Consider the following 15,714-nt stretch of genomic DNA (forward strand, 5'->3'; position numbering starts at 1 on the left):
AGCCTTTAGTATAAGAATACATGATTTAGCTTCTCGTTGGTATTTTGTATATCTTTTTTTATATATATAAATATCTAATTTTAATATATCGCTTATTTTGTATTTTCTTTGTGAACTGTCCCAACCTCTTCAGTTTGTCTCCAGATAGAGAAATTTCAAAGCTCCTCTTTCTTTCTGCTGTTTGTCTCTGAACTCCTCTAGGTGTTTTCCCTAATCTTTTCTGAGATAAATAATCAAACCAGAAAGCTGTTCCTTTGGTAAGAAGGTGCCTGTTTACTGTACAGCAGCATGAGACCGTCAGTATTATTTTGCATTTTTATGCCCCATGACATTTTGGTTGCTATTTTTGGTGATTTCTGTACATTAAATAGCCTTCTCATTAAGCTGTTCATAGTGTCACCTCTATCTGCTTTGAGGAGATAGCAGTTAACGTGGAACCCCAGGGCCTATAGGAGAAAGAGAAGAACTCTGTGAGAAGGAGCATAGGGAGGAAAGAAGAGTGAAGTAGACACTAGTCTGAAGTTTGTATTTTTAGAAGGCTAAGTGTTCTTTGTACTGGTCAAGTGTCTATGGTAGGCTGGAAGAGCATTAGAAAGCATCTGCTCGCTTACTGGGAAGCCTGATGGACCTTGCAGGAGAAAAAGCTATCTTCTGTGTTTTCTGTAGATTGCAAAAGGGTTAAGAGCATAAAAGCTGACTTAAGAGAATATGACCTTGTACAATCAATAGGTGTACAAAGGTTAGGCTTAATAATGCTATCGTGATGGAAAGGCAATCAAAATAAATGGAAATGCTCACTGCTGTCGTAGGCTCACAGTAAACTTCACAAGGAGTGATCTCCAGAAAGAGATCCTTCTTTAGTGGCAGTCAGCACTTAAATGGGGTCTAGGAGAGATGGAGCCAGGCTCCACTCCTTCTGGTAGCACAGGTGAATTGCCTCCACCTGTGCTCCCGCAGCTTGCCTCAGGTGGTCAATCAGAGGTTCAGGCTGTGATCGACAGTTCCCACATGGACCTCTGACCCTGGATTGAATAGCAGTAGGGGAGCTGGGAGAAGGAAACTGGAGAATTGTAGGCATAGATGAAACATATGAACCTAATAGCTGGGAGCTGGATAAGCATTTGGCAGTGAAAGCCACTTGGGGTTACTAATCAGACAGACCTTGTGGAAATAATCAGAGTTGTAGAGAACAGGAATATAGAACTACCATGCACTTGCCTTTTTCTTACTCTACATAGCCAATGCTGGAGGCAAAATGCTCAGCTGAACAGTTCACTGATCTCAAGTAATGTGGCCATTCTTGCGTATCTAGGGGTTATCATGTAAAACGGAGGAGGGGAAAAAAAGGGAGATTAGAAGAGCTAATAAGAGAAAGGAAAATTAATGTGGAAAAAGAGGAGAGGTGCGAAGAAAGATGAAATATAGAGGAAAACAGGAGATTGATATGTACCTCTTTTGACAAAGAAAAATACATAGGAGTTCTGCAAAGCTGCCATCTTCCCTGCATCCTGATCCCATGTACTGCACCACATGGTTTGTGTGGAGCCGAGATTTCATGGGTGTCAGACATGCAAGAATTAACATTTCATCCATGGCATGCCTGCCCAACCTTGATTCTGCAAGCCCTTGCTCACATGAGGAATGCCTTGAAGGGCTGGATTTTTCCATCTTACGGGAATAACATATTTGCAATGTAGATGCAGATAACTGCTGCACATGTGATCAGGCTCTGCAACAACTAAGGTCCTTACCCATCTCAGCATTGCCATAGTCACGGCCAAGCTCCTGACTGATCCTATTTATTCCTACAGTGACATTAAGATGCTTTTTCCCTTTCATTTCAGAGCAATCCTTACTATGTGAAGCCTAGAGTGACAGATCATCAGTTCGGCATAAGGCATTACGCTGGTGAGGTAGGTGTTCACAGTGTATCTGTGAGAATGCTTGCACCTGGATGTGAGATCATGGAATATTTAGATTTCCAAAATGAGGAATCTCTCTGAGCTGTGGGTATGCCTCATACCAGAGCATAGGAGGTGCAATGGGCTTGAAATAGCATGTCATTTTCAATTGCTATACCCTCTAAGTCTGAGAGGAAGGGCTAAGATTCTCAGACTCTCAGTTGCTGAGCAGTGGTAGCTGGGAGCACAGGGCACTACGTGGCACTGGGGATATTTCCTGACACAAATGGACTAGCTCATACCTTGCAGAGGATTTCCCCACTTGTTGGCTGCAGGGCACATCTCTGCAGCTGCTACACTTAGCTCCTGGCTTTGAGGTTAGTTTTTCTTGTTTGTTTAAATCGGTGGCTAAAAGCCACCTTTCTGCTAGTAACTGCTGAGCTCTGGAACTCCTTCTTTGATCTTAAGAATTGAGCTCCCGACGTGTGCCTGCAGCATTACTTTGTAGCTCTGCTGGAGGTCGTATATATTGGCATGCTAACGCAGAAGCGCTTAATGACTTGTACTGCCCTGTTCCAGCAGCTCTATCTTTGTTGCAGGTGCTTTATGATGTAAGAGGCTTTCTGGAGAAGAACAGAGACACCTTTCGAGATGACATCTTAAACATGCTGAAAGACAGCAGGTATGTTATATAATCAAAGAATATTAAGCTGTTACAATCACAAAAAAGAAACAAGAGAATTAGGCAAAGTAGACTATGATAACAAGAGAGAATAAATGGAAGGCTTACCCTTATGCTAGGCTCACCCACAAAAACACCAGTAGAGGCAATGTCCAGAAGAGATCCTTCCCCATTGGTAGCCAGCTCTTAAATAGGTCTAGGAGGGGGGGGGGGAGCCAGACTCCACCCCTTCCAGCAGCACAGCTGAATTGCCTTCACCTGTGCTCCTCTGGCTGACTCATGGCTCGCCTCAGGTGATCAATCAGAGGTTCAGGCCATGACTCAGTAGTTCCCATACATATGTATATCCCCCTTACGCTTGAGAGGAGCCCACATCTGTTGGACTGGACGAAGCCATGTTTACCTAATAACCAGAACAAGGAAAAGAATTTCCTGCCTTTGCGTAGAGGCCACTTGGTTTCCACTCTGCTTGTTAGTCACGGGCTCTCATAAAATCATAGAATCACTCAGGTTGGAAAAGACCTTAAAGATCATTGAATCCAACTATGACCTAACCATACCACCCTCCAACCTGAGCTGTTGCTGTGAGACCAGGCACTGTCCCCAGTGTTATACCCCAGTGCTGCAATATGACCTTAGAGAAACGGGCTGTTTTAAAACCGTGAACAAGGTCTGCAAGGCAGAGATGGGACCTTGAAGATAGAGGTGTTAAGTAAGGTGGTACACCCCAGAAATGTTTGTGCTGCAGCTTGACCACATGCCCCTTACCAGAGTCCATATAATTGTTGCCTTTGGTCTCCAAACTGATGAGGCTATTTCAGGATTGTGTCTGCCCTGCTGCAGAGTTTGTGCTGTGAGCAGCCTTGACACAAACTGAGGGAGCTGAGAGAATGAGCAGCTCTTGATTGCCTTACTCAGGCAGCAGCATCTGGGTAACATTTTATACAGGGCTTTAAGCCAGAATTGCGGTCACTATTGTCCAGCACTGCAGGAGGACTTGATATTTCAGCAAGCCAGGAAGGGAAATTTTGCTAGAAATAGTCATAGCAATCACAGTGCTTGTGCCATTTCGTAAGAACTCATCTAAGGAGAGGTAAAATGGTGTAGAAGAACCCACAGAGATGACTTAAACTGTGAGTAGCCCTAGAATCTCTCTGGTTCCAAAAGAGCTGTACTTGCAACAACATAAGCATGTCTTGGGCACCACGGGTACAACCACAAGAGCTGTTCTGAAAGGGGAACAGCACAGTGTAGCTGGAATACCTTGCAGGATGCTTCCCAATGGGATGGGGCAGTACCCAAGAATGAGAGCCATACACTCACAGATGCAGGTGCCTTGTGTCGTCTTTAATTCTTTTCTTCGCCGTTAGGCTGGACTTCATCTATGACCTTTTTGAAAGAGTCTGCAGCCGTTGCAATGAAGAGACGCTAAAGATGGGCACCCAGAGGCGCAGACCGACTGTCAGTTCCCAGTTCAGGGTAGGATGTTTTCCAAAAGAGCAGAAGGCTGCTGGGGAGGAGCAGATGGGTAAAGCGAGGCCTGCAGCCAAGAAGAGTCATTCATCCTCCTTTTGTGTCCAGCACTGGAAATGTGCAGGAATGTGGTAGAGCTAAAAAAAGACAGTGCCACTGCCCCAAGGATTTCTCTGCATAGTGTAAAATGTGAGATGTTAAGACTGAGTGAAGTGGCAGAGGAAAAGAATATCAATTATTTTTTTTTTTATCTGAAGCTCTTAAGATTCTTCCATCTCTCATGTTGGTTTGGTGCTTCAGTTAAGCATATGTGTCCTGTTAAGGCTGCATCTTTCACAGGCATAATGTCAATCCCAATAAGACCTTGTTGGGCAGACCTTGCGGGTATGAATCTACCCACCAAGGCTGTCTGCACACTCTTGTTAATTTCGTGGTTTTAATTTCCTTTATTTAAAGTTTGAAAGATGTGTAAAAATAATTTGAGTTGGCTATAAAGCTCTGAGAGCAGGGATGGCCATGTACGCAGTGTTATGGCAAGCTGTGGGTATTCTTTTGGGTGGGAAGGGACAGCCTGGGTTATTGAGGGCAGGCTCAGTAACATTACTGATGGCATGGTAGAACAGCTTTACTCTTTTCCTTATATCATGTTCATCAAGTAAAAGTTTTTGGTAGGCAGAGTCAATAGAAAATATCAGGAGTGGGGGGCTGCATGAAAAGTGTATCAAATGTACTCCTTTCTTTCCTGCCACCCATCCCCTGGGTTTTGTCTTGCTGCTTTTTAGGATTCTCTCCATTCCCTGATGGCAACACTTAGCACTTCCAACCCATTCTTCATCCGCTGCATCAAACCAAACACAGAAAAGGCAAGTCTTTCATCCAGCAGAATGCATGAGTGTGGTGAGCACATCCGTGAGCACTTGCAGCAATGCTTGCCCAGACCAAACAGGGCATAAAAGCAGTCCCCCTTTCTAGCTGTTCTATGGTTGAGAAAAAAATATACCTTCCAACTGATCAGATTAAAAAACCTGCATGCTGAATAAGGTGCAGCTTTTCACCACCTACTCCTGTGCTTACAAATCCTGGAAGATAAACTGGGCTTGTGCAGAGCCCATTGCTGTGGTAAAAGAAGCAGTGACTCCTGTTTGTGGTGCCTACAGAATGTTTGTTCTGGAATGCACAGCTTGTGCGGTGGGAAGCATCTCCTGCAGCTCCCTGGCTCCGAGGCAGAGGAGGTGGATGCTTCGTGAGCAAGTCACTGTGCTCAGAGACAGGCTGGCTCCCATTGTGCTGCGAACCGTGGCAGGAGGTTCTGCAGCTAAATAGGTTGGGTGGGGAGCCCCAAGCTGATAATTTTCTTTGTGTGTTTTGAAACCGTGTGTGATACCACAAAGAAAAGCCTGCTGAGAGCTGCGTGCCAGGAAGAAATCTGCAGTTTGTCTTTGGCTTTGGCATTAAAAGGCTGATGGGATCTTCTGCATGGCTGCAAAGGCATCTGAGTCAGAGTTACGCATTTTGTGTGTATCAATATATTATATCATTGCTGTGCTGCCACAAGCTGACAGTGACTGCACTCTGCAGACCTTTTTTGCAGGATCTGCCCAATTCCCTTTTGTCATCTCCTTTCCTGCACCATGCGGTGCTGGGAGGTTGCTTTCCCACTAAGCCAAAGCTCACCCTTTTCCTTTGGTGCGTCCAAATAAGCAGAGTTAACCATCTAGAAATGGATATACAGGCTGTGGCTACCTGTGCTTAGAAGAACCATCCAGGTCAGCAAAGAAGTAATGCCATGGTAACACTTTGTCTCTCTTCTGTTGTGTTTTTCAATCTGGATCACAATGCAGGCACCGAACCTCTTCAATCCAGATGTGGTTCTCAATCAGCTCCGGTACTCAGGGATGCTGGAGACAGTGAAAGTCAGGCGAGCAGGTTTCCCTATCCGGTGCCTTTTCCAGGACTTTCTCAGCAGGTAATTGCTGGCATTGTATCACAAGCTGTAACTGCGCCAAGATACACGACTTCAGAAGTTTGTTCCCTTTGCCAATACTGATATGGATCATTTGTGTGATTTTTTTCTAACCAGGCCATTAGTGCCATATCCTAGATCCACTTGAGTATACTTATGGAGACTGCTAGTCTTTAGGATAAAAGTAAGAATGTTCAGGTTGTGTGTAACTTTGCCATAGGTTTGGTGCTGTGATTCTGTGAGAACCAGCTGTTCACAGTATATAAAGAGGCTATCAGGCTTAAGAGCTTTAATATGGCAGGCTGAAGCAAATGTTAATGGCGGTATCATTGATAGTTAATACTGAAGAGAGTAATTTTTACTTTTGATTATCTGCTCTTAGGATTTCTTGACGTTTGGGAGAAACTATTGAACATTGCTTCCTTTGTGTTTTGGAACATTATAGGTGACCCTTATACTGAACAAAATAACTGCTGCACAATGAAGGCATATGCTTCAGAAATATAGTTGTTCTTTATTGAAAAATGCAGTTGAGTTGGTCTTTTATTACTGGGATTGCAGCAGTAACTGCCAGCGTGGTAGGAACAGAAAAATAGAAGGAGAAATGGAGTTTTCCAGATTGGAAGGGAGATTTCCAAATGAAGAAAGGAGGTTCTAACTGGGATTTGTCTCCCACAGGGAGAAGGACTGATGGGTGAAGTATCATAGGAATCATGTTAATAGATGGGGTGGAGGTGTGAGGGCTAGTGTCATGCATAGTCTCATGTGGTTTTGTTTGGTTCCTAGGTACAAGATGCTTGTGAAGGTACCAAGTTCCTCAGACAACAACAAGGCTGTGTGTGCACGCTTTCTTCAGGCCTATGACAGCAGCAAGAAGGAATGGCAGTTGGGTAAAACCAAGGTACTTCAGTGTGGGCAGGGCATGGCTTTGTTCAAGCTACAGGGGGATGTAATTGCATCCACTGAATTTTCTTTTTTTTCCTAGTAAAAGGCATTCAAACGCTTGTTCTCACTTGCTTAACTCAGGTTTTCCTCTCTTCTGGTAAATGCTTAGCACTTCTGCCATAACCTTCATGGTGATGGTGTTTTTTACTCCAGACAACCACCTGGAAATGTGCCGTTATCTTTCATGTAACGGGGAGGGACCTGTGGGATTCATTCTGAGTCTTTTTTCAAGTTTTGAGACAGCTTCATAAGAAGGTGTGAGCCTTGTGAGGTACATTGCTGGGAGCAGGGAACTACCTCTGATACAAATTTACACATGCTCCAATAAATAATTTGAAGAATATGTCAAGATAGATGGTATCCAGTGCAGAGAACATTATAAGCAATGGGTGTACAGTCCATATCCAGAGCAGATGATGGTCCACTTTCCAAGGCCTTCCTTTGTATGACTGCAATAATGTTCTAGAAAGAAGCTTTTCTCATTTTGGTGTATTCTCAGCCTGTGATTCAAGCGATTTCTATGTTTGATTTGGGAATCTGTTTTCTCCTCACTGGTCTCTGCAAACCAGGAACCATTTCAGTCATTCTTGTCCCTAGATAACCCGTGCTGCTTGGGTAGCTGCCATTCTCCCAGGACTTGAGTGTTAAAGCCTTTGTGGCATGTGTGTGTACTGCAGAACTGCTTTGCTCAAGGAAAGGAGTTGCTAGAGCTGGTAAACAGGGAGCTTGAACTTTCTTCCTATTATGACAAGGGATAGAATATGTCTCGGTGAAGAAAAGAGCCATGATTTTTCTTTTTTCTAGAGGCTTTCGAGTAAGGGTGAAGTGAAGCTACCAGCTAAGGGCATACGGTGGAGGTTATCATCTTGGAGAGAAAGTCCCCTATGTGCCCTTGGCGCCTCTTTGGCTGCTTCAAGTGCAGCTCTTGTACCCAGGTGAGATCCACCCTTGGGGTAGAGAGTCGGGAGCAGTGCTGCAAAAAGGTGTGACAGGCCAGTGGAAGCATAACCTAGGAAGGAGTAGGAGGGGTGGGTGAAGAGCAAAGCTTGTAGAAGGGAGAATACTTCCTGCAGAATGAATGGAAGGATAATTATATCCCTTGCAATTGTTTGGAGGAGGAAGGAAAGAACTCTGTGAATTAGTGCAGGGGATTGTGAAGCTTGGGAAAGGAAGTGGGGGAGGAAGGGCAGGATGATCTTTGTGTTTTTTCATTAAGAATAGAGCAGCTGCTGTGCTGGCAATTGTCAAATTAATGTTTATGAAAGCTATTAGTGCAGGTTCAATCCGGTGGCATGGCAGAGGTGAGGGCTTGGATGCAGACATGATGTGATGGAGCATCAGCCTTGTGCTGATGTGCCCTCATCTCCACTGGGGATGTGTTGGTCCCTTTCCTCTGTGCTCAGGAGCACTGTGCTGGTAAACTTGGCCAGTGTGCAATGTGAGCACATAGAAGTAGCCTGTAGCTTTTTCTAACTGTTCATTCCTCAGATGAAAGTGATCTCATGTTTTCAGAAAGCAACTGTGAATTATGACAAAGAAGCAGTCACCTTACAGCTATTCCCATAAAGCATCCAAAACATTTCTGGATTCAAATTCACTCCTATTATCTGCAGGAGGCTGAGAAAACTCTCTCAACATGCCATTAGCTTATAGACAGACACTATTTATGCCACATGTTGTTCAAGATGAATTCTTCTATCTATGAGTATGTAAAGAAAACTCTGCAGGGTTAGGGTAGGGTCTTGAACTCTGCGTGCTTCAAAGTTGTTTTTTCCCCCTCCTTACTGGCTTGAAGTCTGTTTACTAGCAAGATGCTGCCAGACTTGAGTATTTTTGCAATTTGATGAAGATAATGAACTGAGACAATGTTTTGCTGGCTGCCTTCTTGAAATGGGTGACTGCTGCTCTGTTCTGGAATGTAATTGAAAGAGCAATCTCTGCCTCAAAGAAGTCTTTAAAAGATCATTGAGTTGACAGAGGGAGTGGATGTACAACTTGCAGGGAAGGGTGCCAGCTTCATGGTTGGCAGTACCCTGACAATGAACCTTCTTTTAAGGCTACCCACGGTTACTTAGTTGTTACCAAACAGCTCATTTCTTTGGGCCATCTTAACTGAAGTGGTTCTCTGGGGTAAGAGCTAAGTGCAGGGTGATAACTCAGGGAGAGATTTCAGTACACAGTGGGCATGGTTGAGGTGGAGAAAGATCCTAAATGGGCAATGGGGCTAAAAGCAAGGATGGAGAAGGCATTTTAGTTCACGAGGTAGTGTCCTTGTGCAGTGGTGTGTTCCAGCTCCCAGCCCGTGCTCATGGCTGTGCTATGCTAAGTGGGGCAGCACTGCCCTCCTGCAGCCTGCCCTGCTGCCAGCCCTGGCAGGAACTGAGCCCGTGTCACCGCAGCCATATGGTGGTGGTGCTGTGCCCGCAGCCTGTGAGGACCAGCCGTAGCCAACTTTGATCTAGGCTGACCCTGCTGACAGCTCCGTACAGGCTGCAGACCTCAACAGGCAAAGCATGTATTCTGGCAACTTGCGCTGACCTCCCTGCAAATCAGCTGATTTAAAGTAGCTCAGGTACTTCAAGCAAGCCCTTATCTTGCTTTGTCTCTAAGATAGCATTCCATCCCTCGTGCAAGCATTTAGCTCTAAGCAGAGACTCAGAACAGAGGTGGTGGAAGACGGCAGAGAGAAACCAGTGGAAAACCAAGCGCAGCCGCTGACAGTCGGGGAGCTCTCCCGCGGAGCTCAGGTCATTGCACGATGCTGCGCAGGACTTCAGCCAGGAGCCTCTCCCGGCTGCTGCTGGGGCTGAGCGGAGGGAATGCGGTACGCTCCGCTTCACCACTCTAAGGGCCCTTCGGCTCTCCTGATGCTGCTAGGACCGCTGCCGGGTCCCCGGAGCTTGGAAATCGCAGCCTTTCTCGAAACGCGGCGGAGCTCCTTCGCAAAGCGCTCCCCCGTGGCAGCGGGTTGCTGCAAGGCGGCGCGCGGGGACGGCTGTCGGCCGGGAAAGGGTTAAGGCCGGGCGCAGGCACGGGCTCTCCTCCTCCCTCCTCTCCCTCCTTCCTCCGCTCCCTTTCAAGTCTTGACCGCAGAGGGAGGGAGGCGGGGGCTGGCTGCGGGGCCGAGCTCCGACGCCGCCAAACTTTGCGCGGTGCCGTGAGCGAGGGCGGCCGGGCCGGGGCGGCGGCGGCGGCGGCGGCTGCGGGCAGCCCCAGGCGCTGCGCTCCCGCAGCCGGGACCTCCCGGCTCCCCCGGGACTGACTTCTTTCCTCTCTTTGTGTTTCCCGAAACTCCTCCCCGCGGCGTCAGGTTTTCCTGAAGGAAGCTCTCGAGCAGAAGCTGGAGAAGGATCGGGAAGAGAAGTTGAGGAAAGCTGCTGTAGTCATCCGGGCCCACGTCTTGGGCTACATGGCAAGGTCAGTGCCGCGGGCTGCACCGCAGTCCCTCTGCTAGTGAGCCCAAAGTCCGCAGCCCTTCTCCCCTCACCGGCCCGGGGACATCTCCTGCTTCCTCTTCTTGAATCCTCGCGCCCTCCCTGCACGCCGCTCCTGCAGGATCCCGGTGCCGCCGCTTGTCCCAATGCCACATTTCCCAGCCTTAGGGCTCTGCTGCCCCACCTGCACGTGGGTCCCCCTCATTTTCCTTATGCTGTCAGCGCTGGTTCCTGCTCTGCCTGCAAACTTCAACCCCACTCGCAGCTCTCCCTTCGCTCACAGTCTTTCCCTGCCTGCTCGCCTCGTGATCTTCCTCTCCTTTTAGTGAACTCTTCAGCGTTGGGCTTTGGCCAGCTTTGCACCAGCGATCTCCTCTTGCCGCTCCCTTCTGCACCTGACCAGGGAGGGCTGGGTGAACCAACTGTGGTGGACAGCCCCTCCTCTGCCCCCGAAGCCGGCCAGCAGCTGACTCCCCAAAGGCTGTGGCATGCACGCTTAATCCCAGCAAGATGCACTAGCAAGTCTCTGCCCCTACACCTGTCAGTCGGGGCTGAGGAAAGGTGGCATCCTGGGCTGCGCAGTTCTTGAAGAAGCACTTCCATAGAGCCCCCTCTATGTGGCTTGTTCTGCACTGGGAAATGTGTATGAAGACTCGTGCCCTGCCTTGCCAATATTGGGGCTTCTATTCATTTATTTATTTCCCCTTAGAACTAGCTCATTTGTCTTTCTGTTGTTTGTATATGAGATTGTAAGTTTTCTGTGTCAGGGCCTCTGCTCTGTTTTACTTTGTGCCTAGCATTTGGACAGGGTGACTAGGATTAGCACAGAAATTGATTTTTCTGGGAAGCATCGCTGCAGGCACACAGGATTATTGCTTTGCTGAGTTCTTTGGCAGGTGGCTGCTGCCCAGCAGGGCTGTGACAGGCAGCAGTGCTCTTCTTGGCTGCGGATCCTGTGGTCTTGCAACCCGCACAGAGCTGGATTCACGTCCCACATGTTGCTCCTCCACATCTCTAGAGCAAGCTGTGTTCCCCAGTGTGGGCTGCAGGTTGAATTTCTGTGGGTTGGCAAGGGGATCAGGGGAAGGCAGGACAAGGGAAATGAAATTGATGGTTTGCGTGCAGCAGCTCAGGCTGAAGGGTGTCTGCTGTGGTCATGAGGGATGAGAGGGCACTTCAGCATGGCAGATAAGCAGGCAGAGCTGCCTGGAGCTGGGCAGGGTTTGGCACACTGGGGAGAGCTTTTGGCAGATGTGTTTTGTAGAAGTCAGAGTGCCCTTTCTGATGCTGCCTTGGCAGAGGGTGCTGGTGCAGCTGTTTGCACCCCATGTGTGGGGCACAGAGAGGACAAAGGGACTGGAGCTGAAGGGCTACAGCCCAGGAGCAATCCATCTGCAACTTCCCAACTCTCATTCCCTCTTCCCTTTCCTCTGCTGTTCTCTGTGCTTCCTCCCTTTGACTTGATATTTGTGGAAAACGTGTGACCTCTGGGCACTGCTTCCATTAGCATCCCTCCCTTGATTTTCTTGATATATCTGATGTGCAGGGAGGTGGCAAGCTGACAACATGGGTCTCTGTTGCCGTTTGAAGAAGGTTTGATTGCCAGGAAGGGGATTCTGAGGTGTGCCTTTCCCTCAGGGGGTTGCAGAAGGTCTGTGAGAAGGATATGTAAGAATACTGTGCTATTTCTAGTATGCTTTCGAGGACTGCTAAGACGATACAGGATTACTGTGTCATGCTGACCAGAGCTTCCATGCAACATGTTTTCCCTCTGGGAGTTCCAGTTTGGAATTAAGGGGATTATGATTTAAATATTACCAATGATCATTTCCCTCAGCAAGGTATGAAAGTGTCTGAATATCTTCATTTGCTTTAAAAAACCATGGCGGCTTATTTCTAGCCTGAATAGACTTTGGTTTCAGGTCAGTTAAATCAGTTAAATCTTGTTAATTCCTTGTCAAATAAATAGAAATTCTGCCCAAATGTGGTCCTGCTGTGGATGCTTTGCTGGGATTAAACCATTCTCTAGCTTTCGGTTTCCTAATGTAATGGAGCAAGCTCCTGAAATCTCTCAGTAAGCCAGGATTTCTGGGTTCAGTCCTGCTGTGTCAGAAATCACTGTTGTTCTTGAAACAGAGCTGCTAACACTGAACACAGGATAAAAGCAGCAGCGCTGTTCCCTTCAACGTAGTATTTCTGCCTACAAGCATACAAATCCCAGTCTAATTTTTCTAGAGCACTGTGTTGGGAGTTAGCATCCAGCTGACAATCTGTGTGACCCCCAAATCCTTTTTTGACTTGCTGCTTCTTAACTTAGTCTCATATCAGGTGTGTTAGGCCTTTGATTCCTTTGTTCTTAACCTTACAGTTGGATCTTTTGGACTTTTGAATGTTTGCTTGGATCTAGCTTACAAATGTTTCTGGATTCCTGTGTATTGGTAACCCTATTTGCCTGGGTTGCACATTGTGTACAAACTTCTACCAGGAGATGTCTTTTTCAGGTCTTTGATAAAAGCAGTCAGTAATGCAGAGGCATCACTCAAGTACAAAAACAGAGTAATGATTCTTTTATTTTGGGTCCTACCATGGACCTAGCTCCTTGGAAGGCACAAGTAGGTGCCCATAGAAGCCCACCACTGTCGAGTGCAGGACTAGAACAATAAGGAAAACACAAGCTGTGGGCAAAAGCAATTGAGGAACAAGTTGCTTCGTTACTGAGCAATGCTGTTCCAAGTTCATTTTTCCACAGATATAATAAGATCAGTCATACTGTAGGGCATAAGAGACATGGAGCATTGCTTCATGTCGCATTAAGTGTCTGGTTCTGTTTTAGGAAGAAGTACCGGAAGGTGCAAGCCAGTGTTGTTACAATCCAAAAGAACTACCGAGCGTACTTCTGGAAGAAGAGCCTGCTGCGCCTGAAGGCTTCTGCCATCGTCCTGCAGAAGCACTGGCGTGGCCACCTGGCTCGCAGACTCTACCAACACCTGCGGCAGCAGGAGCTCCAGCGACAGCAGGAAGCAGAGGAGAGGAGGAGGCGAGAGAAGGAAGAACAGATCAGAAGAGAGGAAGAGGAAAGACAATGGCAAGAAGAGGAGGAGCGTAGGAAGAAGCGGGAGGAGGAAGAGGTGAAGGAAAGGTACAAATGGTTTCTCATGCTCGTCGTTCCCTAGTACTGGAGCTGCTGAGGTGCAGCAGTGAGTCTGGGGCAATAGGGTTTGCTGACCAGGCAGAGGTGCCTAATTTTCTCTTTACCTTCACAGCAGTAGAGGAAACTTTATGCATTCTTCCAAAGCCTGAAGGGAATAGCCATGTGAGAGAGTACCAGAGTCTGTGGGTCTTGGTGTGTCCAGCAAGCTTGGTCAGGGTATGAGATGGGCAGCACACCTGTACTGCTCTTACACTTAGAATCATAGAATCATATCATTGTTTGGGTTGGAAGGAACCCTTGAAGGCCATCTGGTTCAACTCCCTGCAATGAACAAGGGCACTTTCAGCTCCATCATTTGCTCAGAGCCTCTCCAACTGACCAGGAGTATCTCCAGGGATGGGGCACCCACCACCTCTCTGGGCAACCTGTGCCAGTGCCTCACAATCCTTACTGTAAAAAGGGTGAGAACAGAAATGCTCACCCTATTCCTGCTGCTGTGAACCTCTCTACAGGGATACAGATGTGTCAGGAGGAGAAAGGAAAAGCTGATATGACAAAAAGACACTGTCTGAGCAGGGGCAGTATAGTATACCTGTTGAGAATCTTGTACTTCATGCAATCTTTCCTATTAACTCCTTGGTTACCTACATCTATCCAAACAGGGTGTCTCCTGACAATTTCATATTTTAAGAAGTGTAATGCTTTCGTTACACAATGATTAGATGCATTTGAAAAAGTAAATCCTGTATGATTTTGAGCATTTTATGAATAGTTGATTATGTTTCTTACTATGGAGTTTTGTTATATACTTGGTTTGGGTTTGGATCGTGGCAGTCTGTGACAAGCATCATGAAACTCCAAGGTCAGAAGCATGGCAGAAGGAGAAGGTATTGCTTAAGATTTCATGGGTGGCAGCTGAGTGATGTATCTGCTGGGACAAAGCGTGGAGTCAGTGATGCCAGCAATGAACAGTTTGGTCAAGGAATTTGCTGAACATCACTCACAGCTCCGTTTTATCATTGTGTCAGTTTTCAACAGCAGCCTCATCACAACACAAAACTGTACAAGTTCGGAATGGGAGTACCTGGTTTATAGGGATCAAATGTCACAGATGTGCTCTCAGGTTTGAAGTCCTGCTGCACAGAGCTGCTCCCTACCTGGTTTTAGACGAAAGGATTTCATAGGCGTATTATTTCCTCTGTATTTCTGCTCTTGCCTTCTAGTTTTCAGCCCATGAAAGACATGTTGAGCCTGCATAATTACAAAGAAATGGCAGTGTTCCTAGGAATCAGGAAAGCTTCTTGCTTTGTTTTCACTTCCTACTTGGTCTCAAACAGCTTCATTCAGTGAGTAGCTGAGAAAGGTACTGGGGGACAAAGTGGGGAAATCCTGAACTTCCATGAGGTGGGAGTTCACAAATTGCAAATTGGCTAATCTGGCCAAACTGGCAAATTTGGCTAAGCACACAGAACAAACAAACAAACAAACAAACAAACAAAAAAACAACAACCACCAACCAAAAAAGCACAAATCAAGCAGAATATGCATACAAAGAGATAATCAGAAAGATCAGGATGCAAACTGAGATAAAACTGAACTGAAAGGTGATATTCATGCTTATTGTGCATGCGCTGTTAGTAAAAGGAAGACAAGGTACAATTTGGTCTGATGTTCAACAGGAAGAACAAATTAGAATGTTTAGAAGGGAAAGCACTTGATGCTATCTTTATTTGTTTTCCCAAAGGGCTCGGCTGCTGTACAATTAGCACAGATGTGCAATTAACAGGGAAAGAAGAGTTTAGAGAATGCTTATATAAATCAGATCACCAAGTCTAGGTAACTTCTTTGTAGAAATAATACTTGGAAACTTTGAGAAATGCCGGCTGAGACAGTTTGAATCAGTAGCTCCTCTTTTTCTCCTGCTTTGGAGTTTCCTTAAAACTGGGAAATTTTAAATGTAATGACTTCTTTTTTAGCATGGAGAAGAGGAAGAACCAGGAGAATCAGCAGTCAGCTTAACCTCAATTTCAGGAATATACTGAAATGAATAATGAAAGAAATAGTTCTAAGTGCTTGATACAGGAGGAAAGAGCCAGGGTAGGCACGTGAAGAGCAAACAGCATTAAAGTTATCTGTTTTGTTCTGTAATAATTTGTCTTACAGAT

At 46.5% G+C, this 15,714-nt stretch overlaps 1 protein-coding gene across 2 annotated transcripts in view; it reads left to right on the forward strand.

The window, feature by feature from the left end:
* Positions 1-15,714, forward strand: part of LOC125697003 (unconventional myosin-X-like) — a 70,981-nt gene that overhangs the window by 27,305 nt on the left and 27,962 nt on the right. For both annotated transcript variants that reach the window (XR_007378641.1, XM_048953478.1), the window contains exons 16-23: positions 1,845-1,913; positions 2,501-2,583; positions 3,954-4,062; positions 4,839-4,919; positions 5,898-6,022; positions 6,806-6,920; positions 10,275-10,381; positions 13,232-13,537. Coding sequence is in view for 1 of the 2 variants with exons in the window: in XM_048953478.1 (XP_048809435.1) it covers positions 1,845-1,913; positions 2,501-2,583; positions 3,954-4,062; positions 4,839-4,919; positions 5,898-6,022; positions 6,806-6,920; positions 10,275-10,381; positions 13,232-13,537 (995 nt within the window). In the remaining variant the exon portion in view is untranslated. The remainder of the gene's footprint in view (positions 1-1,844; positions 1,914-2,500; positions 2,584-3,953; positions 4,063-4,838; positions 4,920-5,897; positions 6,023-6,805; positions 6,921-10,274; positions 10,382-13,231; positions 13,538-15,714) is intronic.

Source organism: Lagopus muta, chromosome 8, assembly GCF_023343835.1.
Source record: "Lagopus muta isolate bLagMut1 chromosome 8, bLagMut1 primary, whole genome shotgun sequence".
NCBI lineage: Eukaryota > Metazoa > Chordata > Aves > Galliformes > Phasianidae > Lagopus > Lagopus muta.